Below are 18,546 nucleotides of genomic sequence, written 5' to 3'. Positions count from 1 at the left end.
GATCCTCAAGTGATTTGAAATGTGCTTAAGAATTCCAGTCATAGTATAGCTAGCAAATGTAACTAACTTATCATTGGTTTCTGAATGTTATTCATAGGATTATACAGCAGAAAATAGCTGGACTTGGGGACAATAGAATGTGATTTTGATCCCAGCTAAGATACCTAAAATCTGTTTGACGTTAGTCATGCAATCTGACTCCTCAGGGTTTGTATATCTCATTTGTACTGCCTATAGTGATGATACTAAAAATCATAACGTATACAGAAGAGCTTTAAAGATGTAAGTTGTTATGATGTTACTGTAAAATTCATTTATATGAATTTTACTGTAGCTAGGAAACATACCACATTAAGACTTGATACCAAGGTTGATTTTTAACCATCTTTATTAGGCCCAGTTTTTAATAGCTTGGTGGTATCATGGTTTAAAGCTGATTATCAGTTGTTTGTCCTGCCCCCACCCCACCCCACCCCCGTTAACTAGGTATAAGTCTTTGAGCAAGTTAATTAACAGCTCTAACAGTTTCCTCAGCTATAAAATGGAAATGATAGACGTACCTAACTCAGGGGTTACTGGGAAGAATAAATGATGTAGTACACGTACTGTTCTAAGCCCAGTGGCTGGCTCATAGGAAATACTCAGTAATGGTGGTGATAGCAGATACGTGGCCATGTGAGAATGCCTGTGTTGGATTATGAAGGCTGTGGGTGAGGTAGGTAGTGAGTTTGATTATACTTGCGGTAATATCTCTTCTAAGAGTTAACATCTCATGTTTTGCATATGTTCTTCTGACAGGGCGTTGGAAGATAAGCAAATACAGTGGTTGGAAGAAAAGCATAGGCTTCATGAACGTATCACTGACAGAGAAGAAAAGTATAATCAAGCTAAGGAGAAATTGCAGCGAGCTGCAATTGCCCAAAAAAAGGCAAGTGGTTCTCATTAAAGTGATTTCTATAGAGTAAAAGCATAACCATTATAGGAGAATAAAACGTATAATTAAAACTGAGACTTTACAGGTATGTTCAGTTTGATATTTAAACATGACATTTTGCTGTCACCTTGTAAAGATAAATTGGGAAAATGCAAACTGCTCAACAGGTTTATTTCTCAATGTTGTGTACAAGTCAGTTTTTCAGAGTATGCATTTTTTCACAGAGACAGTGGTTTTCATTGATAAAGTTTCTAGACCAGCCCATACAAGTGTCATTTAACTCATTCTGCACTTAAATTACAGGGTGATTAGGCCTGTTTCAACTGTGCTTAACTAATACTTGTAACATTGTTTTTGTGGTTACAATACTTTTTGTTTCCAACTCAGGAATATAGAAGCAAGTATCTCACTGCCCCAGCAGAAGGAACTAGGACTCCCCTGGCTTCTGAAACAGCCATGATAGTTCCCACAGCCATGATCTTTTTAAAGTTTCATCTTTGCAGGCATCTTTTCTCCAGAACCTAAAAACTTTGTTTTCTTGCAACTAATCCAGGGCATCATGGAACTAATGAAACCAGATGATTCATCTAAGTCAGTGGTTTATAACTTTTTTTCTACTCAGCAAACCCAAGGAATGTAGCATAGACCCATCAGTAACCATGGCTCTCCATGGCAGCGATTCAGCAGTTATTTTTAGCAAGATTGGCGCATGTGTGTTGGGGTAAGGGGAAGGAAGTGTTTTTTTAAAAATCCCACAAATGATTTGGATATGTCTCCATTTGATAAGTTCCTTTAGTAGTGGCATTGGTTGTGGGAAAGCGAGAAGGTCTGAAATGAGAGGAATTCGTACCTCTAGACATAGGCACACCAGTGTCTTAATGTCTGTATGTTTATTGGTAAGGTTAGCTGTTTGTATTTGCATAAGGGAAGAGAACTGTATATCATTTACATATTCTGAATTTGGAAATCAAGGACACAGTTTTTAGTTACCTGTTTACATTATTAGATATAACTGCCAAGTTCATCCTGATAGTTAGAGTGACAACATGAGAAGTCTTAATGTCATTACTTCCCCACTTTCTTGGTTTATGAATATTGCTTTTCTCTTTCCATTATGCTAAAAGTAGTATAACATTGAGATTAGAAAATAGCACCTAACTATATAGGATCCCAACATTTTATACTCAAATATATATACTTATGTTGTTGTTTCATTGTTTTTTTCCCCCTGTATCACTTCTCTATCTTTCTGTCCATATAAGTACTGAGCAGTGTGTGTGTATTGACGGGATTTTAGTGAAGTTATTTCATGGTTTGGGATGATTTCCAAAATCCTACTTATGCTTCCTTGTACTATTTGAAGCCTAAAAGCATCTGATGCCAGATTAGCTAGAAATCATAAGAAATTATAAGAGCTGATTTTATCTTTCACAGAAAAAACTTTTGTGTTGGGGTTTTAGAGGTAAGTGTCTTAGAGATCAGATTCTAATCATTGAGGCTAGGTTGGGTTGACTTCTTTTGGAGCAAAAGTGACATCCAGTGGTGAGAGAGATTATCAACTAATCATAGGTACACCAGGGGAGGAGGTGATATATATATATATATTTTTTTTTTTTTTAAGTTAATTTTATTTATTTATTTTTGGCTGTGTTGGGTCTTCGTTTCTGTGCGTGGGCTTTCTCTAGTTGCAGCGAGCGGGGACCACTTTTCATCGCGGTGCACGAGCCATTCACTGTCGCGGCCACTCTTGTTGCGGAGCACAGGCTCCACACGCACAGGCTCAGTAGTTGTGGCTCACGGGCTTTGTTGCTCCGCGGCATGTGGGATCTTCCCAGACCAGGGCTTGAACCCGTGTCACCTGCATTGGCAGGCAGACTCTCAACCACTGCGCCACCAGGGAAGCCCAGGAGGTGATATTTTAAGAAATGTGTGAGTAACCTTTCATCAGTAATAACCTAGGATGAATGTTTTTCTTACTGAAGTAACTGCCAAATGATGGGGGTGAACATAGAAAACACCTATTTTACTTTTAAAAATGTGATCTGTGGATAATGATTTTAAGCTGCAGGAAATTGTTAAATTCAATTCAGTAAAATTTATGACCCAGAGCTGTCCCATCATGTGGAGCACTGCCCTATAGGCTTACAACTTTACCTCAGTTAAAATGGAAAAGCAGATAGTACATGTGACATAGAAATACTGTAAAAAGTATATAAGTATATATAATTTTAGGGCTGGGGGATCTTAGCATTCAGATAGTTTTTACAGATTTGGAAACTGAAGTGGTAGGGAGCCAAGATCATTGACTAGTTAGGAATGCTGTGACTAAAATCTACATTTTTCTATTCTTAATCCTGTGCTTTTTCTGCACTGTTACTCTTTTAATTTCCCCCTTTCTTTGATTCGAGATACTTTCTGCTTTTCTCATCATTATAACCATAATCCACATGAGTCTTATTTCCTGTGGCAGAAGGATCACTATAAAATTAATTTTTTAAACTCAAACCCTTTTCCCATTCAAGTTAAATATAATGCTTCTGTATGAAAATGTTGGCTATAAGATTACATAAATATGATTAGTAAAATTGCAACACACTTTTAAGTTTCTTAGATGACAAAGATCATAACTTTCTTGTGTAGTAAGACTTAAATTAAGTCACAAAATATTAACTCTAGGGCAGAAATCATAGTCCTTTAGAGTTACTTTCCTGTGAGAGGTTCTTACAACTGGGGAGTAGCAGCTTTATTTTTTTTTCCCCAGGCTAGGTAAGATGGCTTCATTTACAGCTCCAACTTCCTAAGCACAGAGATTATGTCATTTCTGGTAAGTGTTTTTAGGTAGAGTCTTTGTGTAATGATATTTTGCTGTGTTGATTTGTTTGGAAAAGTTGGACTGGGTATCTTGAGTTGGAATGCCCTTCTGTAATTGATCACTTCTCTGTATGTTTTTCCCCACACACTGTTGAAATTTGAGTATGAAGAGAGATCTCTTGGTATGAGGACAATGAGTTGTGCTTTTCCTTTTGAGGCACTTGAAATGATAACTTATTTTTATTCTAAGGTATATCTCTGAAATAATTCTTGGTTAGATGTTATGAACAGTTTTGAGAAAGAAATGAACCATAGTCTTGAATTTATAAAATATCTATTGAATATGTTGTGTGGCCTGGCATTATGTTATACGCTGAGGGGAAAATAGAAGCCATGATTAATTCCTGCCCTTGATGACCATATAATCTAATTGGAGAAATAAAATAACATGAGGTCCCTGAAGAATCTATTAGTCATTTCCATGTGATCTGTGTGGACACTAAAGTGAGAATTACTGTGCTAGAGAGAAGAAAGCCTTAAGACAGGGAGACTAGTCAGGAAGCTATTTATAATAATCTTTTTAAAAATTTTTTATTTATTTATTTATGGCTGTGCTGGGTCTTCGTTTCTGTGTGAGGGCTTTCTCTAGTTGTGGCAAGTGGGGGCCACTCTTCATCACGGTGCATGGGCCTCTCACTGTCGCAGCCTCTCTTGTTGCGGAGCGCCGGCTCCAGACGCGCAGGCTCAGTAATTGTGGCTCACGGGCCCAGTTGCTCCGCGGCATGTGGGATCCTCCCAGGCCAGGGCTCGAACCCGTGTCCCCTGCATTGGCAGGTGGATTCTCAACCACTGCGCCACCAGGGAAGCCCTATAATAATCTTAAAATGAGGTAAGAAGTCTGGAATTTGGGCTTGCGATATAGAATGAAGGTGAAGGATGACTCCTAGAAGTATTCCAAAGGAAAAAATTAACAGAATATAGTGCTAAATAAGAAGAAAGAGAAAAATATGAAGTATTTTAGCTATGAGAGGATATAGAGGAGTTGTCATGATGGAATAAAGACCATGTGTCAGTTGAGTAGAAAGAGAAGATACATTTGACTAAACACACGTCAGGTATGAACTGATGGCAGTGCATCCATATAGACGTGTCCTAGACTCTTTTTTTTTTGGCTGCACTGTGCAGCATGTGGAACTTCCCTGACCAGGGATCGAACCCGTGATCCGTGCAGTGGAAGCGCAGAGTCCTAACCACTGGACCACTAGGGAAGTCCTGTCCTAGACTGTTAAGTGAAGATGTCATGTAGATTACCAGAAATAATGGAATGTAAAGCGTAGAGATCAGTAATTCAGCTTAGGGATGTATAATTAGACACTTGAGATTTTGAGAACTGTTGAAGAATAAAAGGACTAAGAACTAAGTTGACTTGGAAGGAAGAGCTGGATTTAGTAGAGGAATGGTCATAGAGGTAGAGGCTATAGTATGGTGTTATAGAAGCCACAGGAAAAGAAAGGAATCAAAGGTAAATGGTCCTGATTATTGAAGAGAGTTCATTGAATTTGGCTAGAAGGTGATAAAAGGAAAATTTCAGCTTTGATTCTTCCATCAGTATTCTTTTGATTTTTCTTTAACTCTTTTGTGTTGTAATGTGTGTAACACTAAGGCATCCATTTGATAAACTTGTGATTGTATTGGACTGATAAAATGAAAATTACAGTCATTTCTTACAGCCACTTTCTCCTCTGGACTTTCATTTCTTTCAGTAGAATATCATTCTTCCAATTACTTAGTCTTCAAACCTTTGATTCATCCTAAGGGCTCCTTTTCCCCAAATATAGTCAGTCACTGTATTCATTTCCTAGGGCTGCTATAACAAATTACTACAAACTGTGTGGCTTAAAACAACAGAAATTTGTAATCTCACAGTTCTGGAAGTTAGAAGTCCAAAATCAAGGTGCTGATAGGGCCATGCTCCCTCCAAAGGCTCTGGGGAAGGATCTGTTCCATGCCTCTCTCCTAGCTTGTGGTGGTTGCTAGCAATCCTTGGTGTTCATTGGCTTGCAGACCCATCACTTCAATCTGTGCCTCTCTCTTCACCTGGTGTGTGTGTCTGTCTCTATATCCAGATTTCTTCCTTTTTATAAGGGCACAAGTCAATATTGGATTTAAGGCCCACTCTAATCTAGTATAACCTCATCTTAACCTTACCCTTTTTTCAGATAAGGTCACTCTGGAGTGTTTTCCAACACCAAGAACCAATTATCTAATTCTCTGGACACCAACTGGGTGCCAATCATTCAGTTAAATTCTGACACTACATCAGATTCCACAAATTAAAGGGTTCAGCCTTAAGACTAACCCCATGTCAGGTGTCAGGTCCTTAGCCATCTGCACTGCTGACCAATGACTATAAATTGGGGTTCCCATAACACCCCCCACCCAGGTTTATAGAACTCAGGAAAACTTTACTTGTATTTACTGGTTTATTAGAAAGGATACAATTCAGGAACACCCAAATAGAAGAGATGTATAGAGTATGGAGGGAGAGGGGTGCCCGCTCTGGGAGTGCCACCCTTCTAGCAAATCAGTGTATTCACTATATTAGAAGCTTTCCAGGTATCCTTGTTCAAGAGTTTTTAATAGATATCAATCTCCAGTTCCGCCACTCCCAGAAGTGGAGGGTGGAGAGTGGGAGGTGGGAATAGTGCTGCAAGTTCCTACCTTCTTTATACCACTTGCTCTTTCTAGTGACTGTAGCTCTATTTTGAGATTACCTAGGGTCCCACCCTAAGTTAACTCATTAGTATTAACTGAGGTATGATTGCAAAGGGCTGGTTATGAATAGCAAAAGATGCTCCTATGACTCAGGAAATTCCATGGGTTTTAGGAGCTCTGTGCCAGAAGCCCAGGGCAAAGACCAAATATATTTCTTCTTATATCATAGTCACATTCTGAGATTCTGAGTAAACATAAATATTTGGGAGACACTGTTCTACCCAGTATAGTCACTAGAGCCTGTGAATTCTTCCTTTATAATGTATCTCACATTTTCCCCACTTCATTTCTTTTTATTCTTATTGCAACATCCTAGCTCAGACTCTCTTCACTACAAGGTTTCTCTATGTTCGTTTAGTCAGTTTACTCAACAGATTTATTGAGAACCTACTATGTATTATACCAGGTACTGTTTTATTCACAGGGTTACAGAAATAAAGACTTTGCACTGAGGAGCTTATGTTGTAGTGGATGGGAGACACGGAGTAAAGAAACAAATGTCAGGTGGAGATGTGTGCTAAGAGGAAAACTAAGGGGGATAGAGGGCATTGTTTTATATAGGTGATCAGAGAAGCCTCTGATAAAGTAACGTTTGAGCAGAGACCTTGAGGAAAGAAGGGGGAGGCCATATTTTGTATATAAGGGAAGAATGTTCCAGAGGGACTAGAAAGTAAAAGAGAGAGGCAGGAGTCTGCTCAGTATGTTGAAGGAATACAAGGAGGGAGACCTGGGTGGCTGGAATGGAGAGAAGTAGTAGGAGGCTAGGTGATGTAGGGGCTTTTTTTGGTTTTTATTCTGAATGAGATAGGAACACACTGGAGAGTTCTGAATTGAGAAATGCTATAATCTGAATTATATTTTCAGGAGAATCTCTGGCTGTTGTGTAGAGGGGCAAACAGGACTCAGGAAGACCACTTTTCGGTAGTTCAGATGAGAGATGTAGAGAACTAGTAGTAGACTTGTGGTCAGATTCTGTATATATTTTTAAAGGTAGAACTTACAATGGTTATAGGGTATTAAAGACATAAATCAAAGATGACTAAGATGTTGGGCTTGAGCACGTGGTTAAAATAGAATTGCCGTTTACTGACATGGGAAAGACCTTGGAAGGAACAGGTTTAGGGATAAAATAAAGATGCCTCTTTTGGACACATTAACTCTTTGAGATTCCCCTTAGACTTCCAAGTGGAGATACTAAGTATTCTGGTGAATACATGAATCAGGGCTTCAGGGAAGAGGACTAGGCTAGAGATAAAGATTTGGGACTTATCAGCATGTAAATGGTATTGAAAGCAATGGGATTAAATGAGGTCACCTAGAAAGTGAAGGAAGACAGAAAAGAACAGGTTTGAGGATTGAGTTTTGAGGAATTCCAAACTTCAGAAGTTGTGAAGTTGAGGAGACTGAGAAGGAGTGGCCAATATGATAGGAAAAGAACCAAGAAAGTATTAGATGCCAAATGAAGAAAAATGCTTCAAGAAGGATTAGCTGTGTCAAATGACATTATAGTGTCGATGAAAAATTCATCAGGCAACCTAAGAAAGAATTGGAAAATTTTATTCAAGACAAATTTGAGGGTTAAAAACCAAGAAGAGCATCTCAGAAAGCTCTGAGAACTGTTCTGCCCGTTAGAAGTCAAGATACAGTTTATTTAAGTTTTTTGAGACAGAGGGCTGTACATTAAATGACCTATTATTGATTTACAAAATCCAGATTTTAGTGCCATTGTGGTGGGTCATGTGATCCTTTATAATCAAGAAGGAATGTTCTCTTTTAAGGCATTGTCGTGTTGATGCTAGGAGAATGTTGCTGTTTATGATTGAGCAGGTATTCCTGCTGATGGGGGAGCTTTGGTCAATGCATAATGCAGATACACAAGACACAGTGAGGGGAGAGGGGAGGCCAAAGCGCAGAGAAGAATTTTTATGTTTAAATTTTTCTTGTCTTGCCATAAATATGAATTTTATTTCACAGTGGTAAGATGATAAAATAGTAAGATGAAGACTAAGAATCCATTTGACTGGTAATTGTTGGCTTTGTCAAGAGTTGTTTCTGTGGAGTAATAGGTATGCAGGTCTGATTGAAATGGAATATAGTTTGTTGAAGGAGTTTTGTTGTGAAGAACAGAGAACTGGGGTAATAGGTAGCATTGTGGGAGCAAAGGCTTCTTTTAAGAAGGGAGAAATTATAGGATGATTAAGTAGCACGGGGAAAATTGATGATTCAGGAGAAAGAGGGGGCAAATGAAGGGATGATATCTTTTAGTAGGCAGAAGGGCATTAGATTCAATTCAGAGGGGGAAGGGATAGAAACACAATGTATCTATTGTACCTGGAAAGAAGACAAAATATGTGATTGTAAGTTCCTGATAAATTCATGGATGTAGTGGAAATTCTCTACTGATTGCTGCTATTTCCTCAATGCAAAAAAGAATCTGGGTCACCTCCACTCAGATTTGAGAAGAGACAAGAAGTTGTGAAAGAATGTAAGAGTTTGGGAGAGTGATTGGATTAGGGAAATTAGTAGGATTTCCAGGTACCAACGGTCTAAGGCATTCATTGGGTCTACTAGTCAACCAGCTGTCCAATTCTTCTGCTGCATTCTAACTCAGTTCCTGGCAAAGAGTAGTGCTCAGTAAATGGTTGGTTGTTTTTACAGTGATGAGGATGAGGACAACATTGTCCTGAACCCTGTCTTCAGGAAGCTTATCTCCAGATTTGCCTCTTAAGAGGCAAACTTCAGAGTCCATCCTATACACTGATACCATATTAATCTTTTCAAAACAATGCTTTCACCCATCAATTCCCCTGCTGGAGAACCATCAGGGGAATCCACATTCTTACAGAATTACAGATTCTTCTTAATTCATTTCTTATCCTTTCTAAAAAAGCCTTTTCTCAAGATTTTGTATTTTATGACTGGAATTCCCTTCAGAAATCCCTGTATTTTGTATTAACTATGGTTAATGTAGGGCCCAGTTAAGTGTGCACTCTGTGTGTGTATAAATTATACATGCTTAAGATTTGAAGATGAGAGTGAAAAAATTCGTATTTTACTACAATTTAAATGAGCAGTACAGGGCTTCCCTGGTGGCGCAGTGGTTGAGAATCCGCCTGACGATGCAGGGGATACGGGTTCGTGCCCCGGTCCGGGAAGATCCCACATGCCGCGGAGCGGCTGGGCCCGTGAGCCATGGCCACTGAGCCTGCGCGTCCGGAGCCTGTGCCCCGCAACGGGAGAGGCCACAGCAGTGAGAGGCCCGCGTACCACAAAAAAAAAACAAAAACAAATAAATGAGCAGTACAAATGGAGAAATAGAACTAGATTTTAAGATTGCAGGTTTATATAATCATATAATAATGAAGTATTAAGCATTTCCATCTTTAAAATGTCTGCTGTTAGTTGAACTAAAATACCTAAAAGGAGCATATGCTTTTGATAATGACAGACTAGGAAATATGTGGATCAGCTCTCCACATGAGAACTAGAAGAATCAGACAAAATATTTTTAAAAATATCTCCATGAAGGGCAGTGAAGAATTAAGAGGCCAAGATCCTGGAGAGATGGGAAACCTGGAGAGGTGAGCTCAGCATTTGGGGCTGCTTTTCCCTTAGAGGAAGCTGCCAGTTCTAGAAGAGACAGCTGAGAGGCTGAGAAGTGAAGCAAAGCTTTTGACAACCTCGTAGGGCTTGGGGACCAAAAATTGGAGTTGAGAATCTGCCAGAGAGAGGGTCTCAGGTCTGAGTCTACTAGTTCTGTGGGTTGAGACCATGAAGGGGTGATGCTCTTGGACTAAGAGTGAACTAACTGCAAGTAGCCTGGCCCTTGCAGGCATTGAAGCACAGCTTCAGATAATCTGTCCTTATAATTAGATTAAATTAACCCCTGTTGGTAGTGTTCCTAGCTGCCTGCAAGAAACAAATGTAAATATGCTTTAAGGGAAACCAGCATTGTAGACTTCAGTTATTTCCTCAGTTTTTAAAATGTAATGTCTAGCTCTAAGTAAAAAATAAACAGAGATACTACTGCACATCCATTAGAATGGCTAAAATCCAAAACACTGACAGAACCAAATGCTGGTAAGGATATGGAACAATAGAAACTTTCATTTATTGCTGGTGGGATTGTAAAATGGTACAGCCATTTTGGAAGACACTTCAGCAGTTTCTTACAAAGTTAAAACATAGTCTGGCCATACAGTCCAGCAGTCATGCTCCTAGGTATTTATTCAGATGAGTTGAAAATGTATGTTCACACACAAAAAAAAACTGCACACAAACGTTTGTAGCAGCTTTATTCATTATTGCCAAAACTTGGAAGCAAGCAATATGTCCTTCAGTATGTAAAGGTTAAAAAACTTTGCTATATCCATACAAGAGAATATTATCCAGTGACAAAAAGAAGTGAGCTATTAAGCCATGCAGAGACATGGAAGAACCTTAAATGCATATTGCTAAATGAAAAAAGCCAGTCCAAAAAGACTATACACTGTAAGATTTCAAATATATGACATTCTGGAAAAGGCAAAACTATGGAGACAGAAAGAAAATCAGTGATTGATATTTTGTGGGGTAGGAAGTAGGGATGGATAGGTAGAGCACAGGGTATTTTTAGGGCAGTGAAACTATTCTGTATGATACTGCAGTAGTGCATACAGGACAGTATGCATTTGACAAAACCATAGAACTGAACAACACAGAGTGACAATGTAAACTGTGGACTTTAGTTAAGAATGTATCAGTATTGGTTCATCAATTTAACAAATTTCTATTAATAATAATTTTAAAAATAGCTGCATGAGGAAATAACATTGAAAATCAAGAGAAGTAGCAATCAATATAAAGAAACCCCCCATAGGGGATCCAGGTAATGGAGTTATCAGATACAGAATTTAAAATTACCATGTTGTAGATGTTCAGAAATAAAAGAAATGCTTGAGAATTGACCAGAAAACTAGAAAACATTTTTTAAAATGGCAGGTTCAGAACTAAAAAACACAATAACTGAATTATGAACTCTGTGTATAGATTTAACAGCATCCTCATCTGCCTCCTCAAGGCAAGAGCAGAAATCAATGAAGCAGAGATTGTACAATAGAGAAAATTTAACTTGCCAAGAGCTGATCAATCTGAAAAGATTGATAAAATGGCTTCTCCCCAAACTCCTCATAAAGTAGGGAGGTAGGGAGATGAATAAATACAAATGGACAATATAATGAATGAAAAAGGGGTATCACTATACATCTTATAGATATTAAAACAAAAAGATATTATAAGAACAACTGTGTTAATTATGCAATTTTGATGAACAAATTCCTTGAACATCTCAACAAAACTAATACAAGAAGAATTAGGAAATCTAAATAGTCCTGTATCCATTAGGGAAATGGACTCCTTAATTTAAAACCTTCCATAGAGAAAATTTGGTATTTATATATATATTGCAAAATGATTACCACAATAAGTCTAGTTAACATCCATCACCATACACAGCTACAGAATTTTTTTTCTTGTAATGAGAACTTTTAAGATATTGCTCAGCAACTTTCAAATATGCAATGCAGTATCATTAACTATAGTCACCATGCTGTACTTTACATCCACAGGACTTATTTATTTTATAACCGGAAGTTTGTACATTCTGACCTCCTTCACCCATTTCACCCACCCCCCAGCCCCTGCCTCTGGCAACTGCCAGTCTGTTCTCTGTATCTTTGAGCTTATTTTATTTTTAAAGACTCCACATGTAAGTGAGATTATGTGGTATTTGGTTTATTTCACTTAGTAAAATGCCCTTAAGGTCCATCCATATTGGCACAAATGGCAAGATTTTCTTCTCTTTTATGGCTGAATAATATTCCAGTGTGTGTATCACATCTTCTTTATCCATTTATCCATTGATGGACACTTACGTTGCTTCCATGTCTTGGCTGTTGTAAATACTGCTGCAATGAACATGGGGGTGCATATGCCTTTTCAAGATATTGTTTTTGGTTTTTTTCCACTAAATACCCAGAAGTGGAATTGCTGGTAGTTCTATTTTTAAATTTTTGAGGAACTCGTGTTATTTTCCATAGTGGCTGCATAAATTTACATTCCCACCGACAGTGCATGAGGGTTCCCTTTTCTCCACATTCTCACCAACACTTGTTGTTTCTTATCTTTTTGAGGATAGCCATTCTGACAGTTGCAAGGTGATATCTCATTGTGGTTTTGACTTGCATTTCTGTGATCAGTTCTTTCTTTACATACACAGTTAGAAAATAAAATATATACCATTTACATTAGCATAAAAAATATAAAATATTTAGGAACAAATCTAATAAAAGATAGGCAAATATTGTAAGAAAAACTAAAGAAGACCTAGATAAAGGGAAACTATACCACGCTTGATTTGAAAGACTCAATATTATTAAGATGTCAGTTCTTCCCAAACTGATCTGTAGATTGAATGCAATCCTAATCAAAATGTCATTAGTTTTCCTTGTAGAAATTGGAAAGTAGATTCCAAAATTCATATGAAAGTACAAAGGACTAGAACAACCAAGGCAATCTTGAAGAAAAACAACAAAGCTGGAGGACTTAACACTACTAGATATCAAGATTTACTTTAAGCTACAGTCATTAAAAGTGTGGTATTGGCATAAGGATAGACAGACAAATGGAACAGAATACAGTCCAGAAATAGTATATGAACACCTGACTTACCACGAAGTACCACTGCCTTTCAATAGGGAAAGGATGGTCCTTTAAGGATGTGGAGTCAATTGGTTATCATTAACCCAACCTAATTAGATAAAAATGAACCGCAGACCCAAATGTGACAAGTTAAAAAAAATAAGGCTGCTAGAAAAAAACTTGGGGAGAAAATCTTAAGATCTTGGGATAAGATTTTTTTAAACAGGACATAAAAAGCACTAACTGTAAAAGATATGGTTGATAATTTGGATTTTATTATAATTAAGGACTTCTTTTTATAAAATGACACTCTTATGGGAAAAAATGTTACCACACACTGAGAGAAGGTCAATCTGCAACACAAATATCTGACAAAGGATTCATATTCTGAATATATAAAGAACTCCTACAAATAAGAAACAGATTACTCAAAAAAAAATTTTTTTAAACAGGCAAAAGACTAAGACAAGCACTTCACAAAAAAAGGATATCCAGATGGTCAGTATGCATAAGAAAAGGTAATCACCCTCATCAGATAACAGAAAAATGCAAATTAAAGCTACAGTGACACATTATTCTATTCCACCAGAGTAGCTAAAATTTAAAAAGACTGACCACACCAAGTGTTGGTAAGGATGTAGAGCAATTAGAACTCTCGTATATTGCTGGTGGGCATGTAATTAGTCATTAGTTAGAACCACTCTAGAAAACTGACAGTTTTTACTAAAGATAAAACATATGTATACTGTATGACTCATTCCTGGGTATATACTCAAAGAGAAATGAGGACATATATCTACCAAAAACATATTCAGGAATGTTCATCAAACTTTATTCATAGTAGCTTCAAAGTAGAAAACAATTCAAATTCTTATCAGTAGGAGAAGGGATAAAATATAGTGTGTTTGTAAAATGGATAACAGCATAACAGTAGAGAGGAACTGTGACATGCAATAACATGTCTAAGTCATAGGGATAAAATGTTGAACAACAACCAAAAAACCAGAAACAGAAGTGTATATAGTGTATGATTTCTTTGATGTGGGTAGGTGAATGAATAGACAGAGTCCTGAGTCACCTGTAAATATATACATACTTGTGCTAATAAAGGACAGAAGGGTGGTTCCTGGGCCAGGGTAGGAGATGAATGAGCTATACCTGTAAGCAGTAACATGAATAAATCTCGCAGTATTGAGTGAAAGAAAAAAGCCATCTGTAAAAGAATGTGCACTGTGACTCCATTTGTATGAAGTTCAAAAATATGCAAAACTAAACTACAGCTTTGGAAGTAAATTAGTTGGTTACCTTTTCAGAGGACAGAGGGGGTAGAGATTGAAAGGAGGGAAGGGTAGGGGCCCTTTTGGTACGGCAGTGCTCTTGACCTGTGAGGTAACAACACCAGCATTTGCTTCGTGGTTTTACATTTTGCTTTACATTTACATTATGTGCATTTTTCTGTAAGCCTGTTATACTTAGGTAAAGAGTTAGAAACCAAAAATCTAAAAGGTCTGTAGCTACTAAGTGATTGTCAACATTTATAGGTGTTTTTCTGTAAAAAATAAAAACAACCTGTTTATAAAACTGAAAAAGTATTACCCTTTTTCATTTACTACTTTTGCGTTATACATAGATTTTTCCATATTAGAAAATTTTCCCTTTGTGAAGTTTAAATTTTTTTCTTTTTAATATTTAGAAAGGCATGCTTTCAAACTGAAATGCATCCATAATCTTATCTGTCTGATCCTTTAATTTACTACTTCGGTAGCAATTTATCAGTTGCAAACATGCTTTTAAATTTTAAATTTATAGTTGTTTTAAACTCATGATAATCTTCTGGGAAAATGAAGAGTCATGATTATGAGGTGACAGGCAAACTCATTAGTAAAATTTGACTCCTTCCCTTCCTAGATTTTTTATTTGCACAATTTCCTTATTGATATCAATTTTCTGGTTTGACATTTATAATAGTTCTGTTTGTCACGTTGAGGATGTGAGGTAGATCTGTGTTTTATTATCTTTAAAATTTTTAGTAAGCATCGTATCTACTAATCTTTGCTCCTAGTATTCCCTGAAAATACTCATCTCTAAATAAAATTGTTTTGGTGAGTAAAATATTCACTATATAGCTTTGTTCAAATAGGAGAGTATGTATTACCATAGTTGCTCATATTAATTGTTTCTCTTTTTCTAGAGAAAATCTCTTCATGAAAACAAGTTGAAGAGAATGCAGGAAAAGGTAGAAGTCTTGGAGGCAAAGAGAGAAGAATTAGAAACAGAAAATCAGGTGTTAAATAGGTAATGTGTTTGTATGTATACATACCCCATGTGGCTATTTTGATATTATACAACTTTGTTTAAGTATAATGCACTTGGGTTTCTTTCAAAATATACATTTAAAAGAATTCTAAAACTATTCATTAGACTCCTAATTTATTATCTTTGCTATTTTTTTTCTGATTGAATGTTTCTTCAAACCAAAAGGTCTTTAACACATGCATTTGTATTACAGTTGGGACTGACAGGAGAGGTCAGTCAGTGGCTTTGGTAGCCAGGAGTGGCGTGAATCCTTGCTGCTGAGACAAGACAGTTTAGTGATTATGAGTTCTAAAATTGTGTCCACAACTTTGAATCAAAGTTCAGTTTTTTAATTTTTTGGTATGGAAAATATTGGGCAGTAGCTTCTGGTTTTTCATTTACATCCAAGCACAGCTAATAATCTGCATCATTAGCATTTTTGAGCAGAGAAGATTTACCATATTAAGTTAGTGGTAGTGGCACTGTATGACCCATGTGATTCAAGTTAATAAAATCTTTTCAAATTCAGGTAATTAGAAGTAGTCTTAAGCATTTAGACAGTATCAGACATTTCTGTAATGGTAATTGCCTGCATAGCAAGCAGTGATGTTTTATAATGTGCACTGGTCTTCTTGGGTATAATTATTACCAAAATGTGAACAGTTGTGTTTTTTTAGAACATCCAAGAGGTTTCTAGACTGTGGAATAAATGCCAACTTTATAATACTCTCTGTTCCAAAGTAAGAAGCCACCAAATTCATTCTAAAACAAAATTCAACTTAATATTTCAAAATTAATGGTTATGGAGGAGGTGTTACCAATTCAAGATTGGGCAGCTATGGCACAGATTGCCTAGAACTTCGAATGGTTTTGAAACTATATTTGATTACTGGTGTGATTGATCGTCAGGAAATTTATGTCCAAAAAGGTGGTGATCTGTGAAGTCCTGAAAAGTGTTTTTTTAATCCATGTCATTTTCCCCTAAAGTTGGGTAGCTTTACCTTTGTCATTAGGTATATTTTAAAAAATTAAATTGGACAATATAAACTTTGTTATATTTGACCATATTTCACCTACAAAAATGGCATTCATAAGATTCAACCTAGGGCTTCCCTGGTGGCACAGTGTTTAAGAATCTGCCTGCCAGTGCAGGGGACACGGGTTCGAGCACTGGTCCAGGAAGATCCCACATGCTGTGGAGCAACTAAGCCCGTGTGCCACAACTACTGAGCCTGTGCTCTAGAGCCCATGCACCACAACTACTGAGCCTGAGCTCTAGAGCCCACGAGCCACATCTACTGAAGCCCTAGAGTCTGTGCTCTGCAACAAGAGAGAATGCACTGCAATGAGAAGCCCAAGTACTGCAATGAAGAGTAGCCCCCACTCACTGCAACTAGAGCAAGCCCACGTGTAGCAACAAAGACCCAACACAGCCATAAATAAACAAATAATTCCTTTTTTTTAAAAAAAGATTCAACCTAGTATTTTCTCTATTTCTATTTGATTCCTGCAGTAAAATAAGGCACCCTTTTGGTTTAAGGAGTCTCCTTTTAGTTTCAGGATTCATTGGTTGGCAGAATAAAGTGGAAATGAAAGTAAAAGTATCAAAAGATTTTTAACCTTTGATTAATTGGCAAATAAAACTTTAAAATCAGTTGATAGCCTGCAGGGCCAACAGTAACACATATAATTAAGATGTCATATCATGTTTCTGTTTATCTTTCTAGATAAACCAAATTTTATATGTATATTATATATAGATAAATCTTATAATTTAGAAATCCTTCTCTTCCAGTTAAAATTGTTCTATGACTCATACCGTTCTTCAATAGAATGTAACTATTAAACAACAGAAACACTTTCTCTTTTTAAGACAAAATGTTCCATTTGAAGAATATACAAGGCTTCAAAAAAGACTAAAGGATATACAGAGAAGACATAATGAATTTCGAAGTTTAATTTTGGGTCCTAACATACCTTCAACAGCATCCATCAATCCTGTTAGCTTTCAGTCATCAACTGTGATTCCAGGCATGGAACTATCCTTTCCTCCTCATATTCAGGTATGAGCATTTATTTTAGGGAAAAAAGTTAGATAAATATTTCCATAAGTTTTTACCTGTTTAAATAGTTAAAAACCTAAATCTTTACCAGAAAAATCTCCTGAGAGGCAGAGTGGATTTGAGTCTATCCTATCCTTTAGTGATGGTACTAGGAGTAAAGTCTCCTATTGGGCAATTGAAAGGAAGAAGCTTAACTGGTAAGTTTTTTAATAACTGTTGAGTTTGTAGTCACTCATATAATACTAATTACTACCAACATTTACACAAATGTACTGCACTATGTATTTTCCATACAATATTTAATCCTAATGAAAAATGCTTTGAGGGAAGGTATTAGTATTCCCAGCTTGCAGATGAGGAAGCTGAGTCAGAGAGGTGAAGTGACTTGACTAAGGTCATAGCTAAGTGAGAGTTGAGTTTCATACCTAAATTTGTCTAATTCCAAAACCTGAGATGGTTCTACTTTATCAGATCCCTGAGATGTTGATGGAATCAAATTGATTGGATGATTTTCAGAAGATGAACTGTTAATAAGCAATGACATTTTGTAATGTTGTAAGCACTGGAGATTTTTAATGTTGTAAGTCACTGAATTGAATCTCAGATGAAGTGCTTTGTTTATATGATAAACTGCTATTAAACTCTCATCACATTAGAAAGTTGCCATATAAGTACAGCTGAGCCCTACATTACTATTGTCTAATTCACTCCCTGGTGCATTTTACGCCTAGAGAGGAACAGACTTTGGGTTTTTGCTGAAGGCTACAGCCAGAGGCAGGAGAGAAGCGAGGACTAGTTGGTAGTCTAGACCATGCTGGTGTTCTTAGACTGCTAAAATTGTCATCCTTTTCTTGCCAGATGTTGCAGGCCTGAAAAAAAGAGGCACTGAGGCCACTGCTTCATGGTTATTTTTCCACCAGTTTTTCTAACAGTCTTTTTCGGTGTGCTTTTTCTTTTCTTTTTTTTTTTTTCCCCCTCTTTCTGTGCTTT

The 18,546-nt window shown here is 37.0% G+C and overlaps 1 protein-coding gene across 14 annotated transcripts in view; it reads left to right on the top strand.

The window, feature by feature from the left end:
- Positions 1-18,546, top strand: part of CEP83 (centrosomal protein 83) — a 142,426-nt gene that overhangs the window by 97,767 nt on the left and 26,113 nt on the right. For all 14 annotated transcript variants that reach the window (XR_010835866.1, XR_010835867.1, XR_010835868.1 and 11 more), the window contains 3 exons: positions 799-928; positions 15,390-15,493; positions 17,367-17,556. Coding sequence is in view for 3 of the 14 variants with exons in the window: in XM_067009871.1 (XP_066865972.1) it covers positions 799-928; positions 15,390-15,493; positions 17,367-17,556 (424 nt within the window). In the remaining 11 variants the exon portion in view is untranslated. The remainder of the gene's footprint in view (positions 1-798; positions 929-15,389; positions 15,494-17,366; positions 17,557-18,546) is intronic.

The sequence above is a fragment of the Kogia breviceps genome, chromosome 12 (assembly GCF_026419965.1).
Source record: "Kogia breviceps isolate mKogBre1 chromosome 12, mKogBre1 haplotype 1, whole genome shotgun sequence".
NCBI classification, from domain to species: Eukaryota; Metazoa; Chordata; class Mammalia; order Artiodactyla; family Physeteridae; genus Kogia; species Kogia breviceps.
Note: the sequence above shows the minus strand (reverse complement) of the source record. Positions and strands in the feature narration are given on the sequence as shown.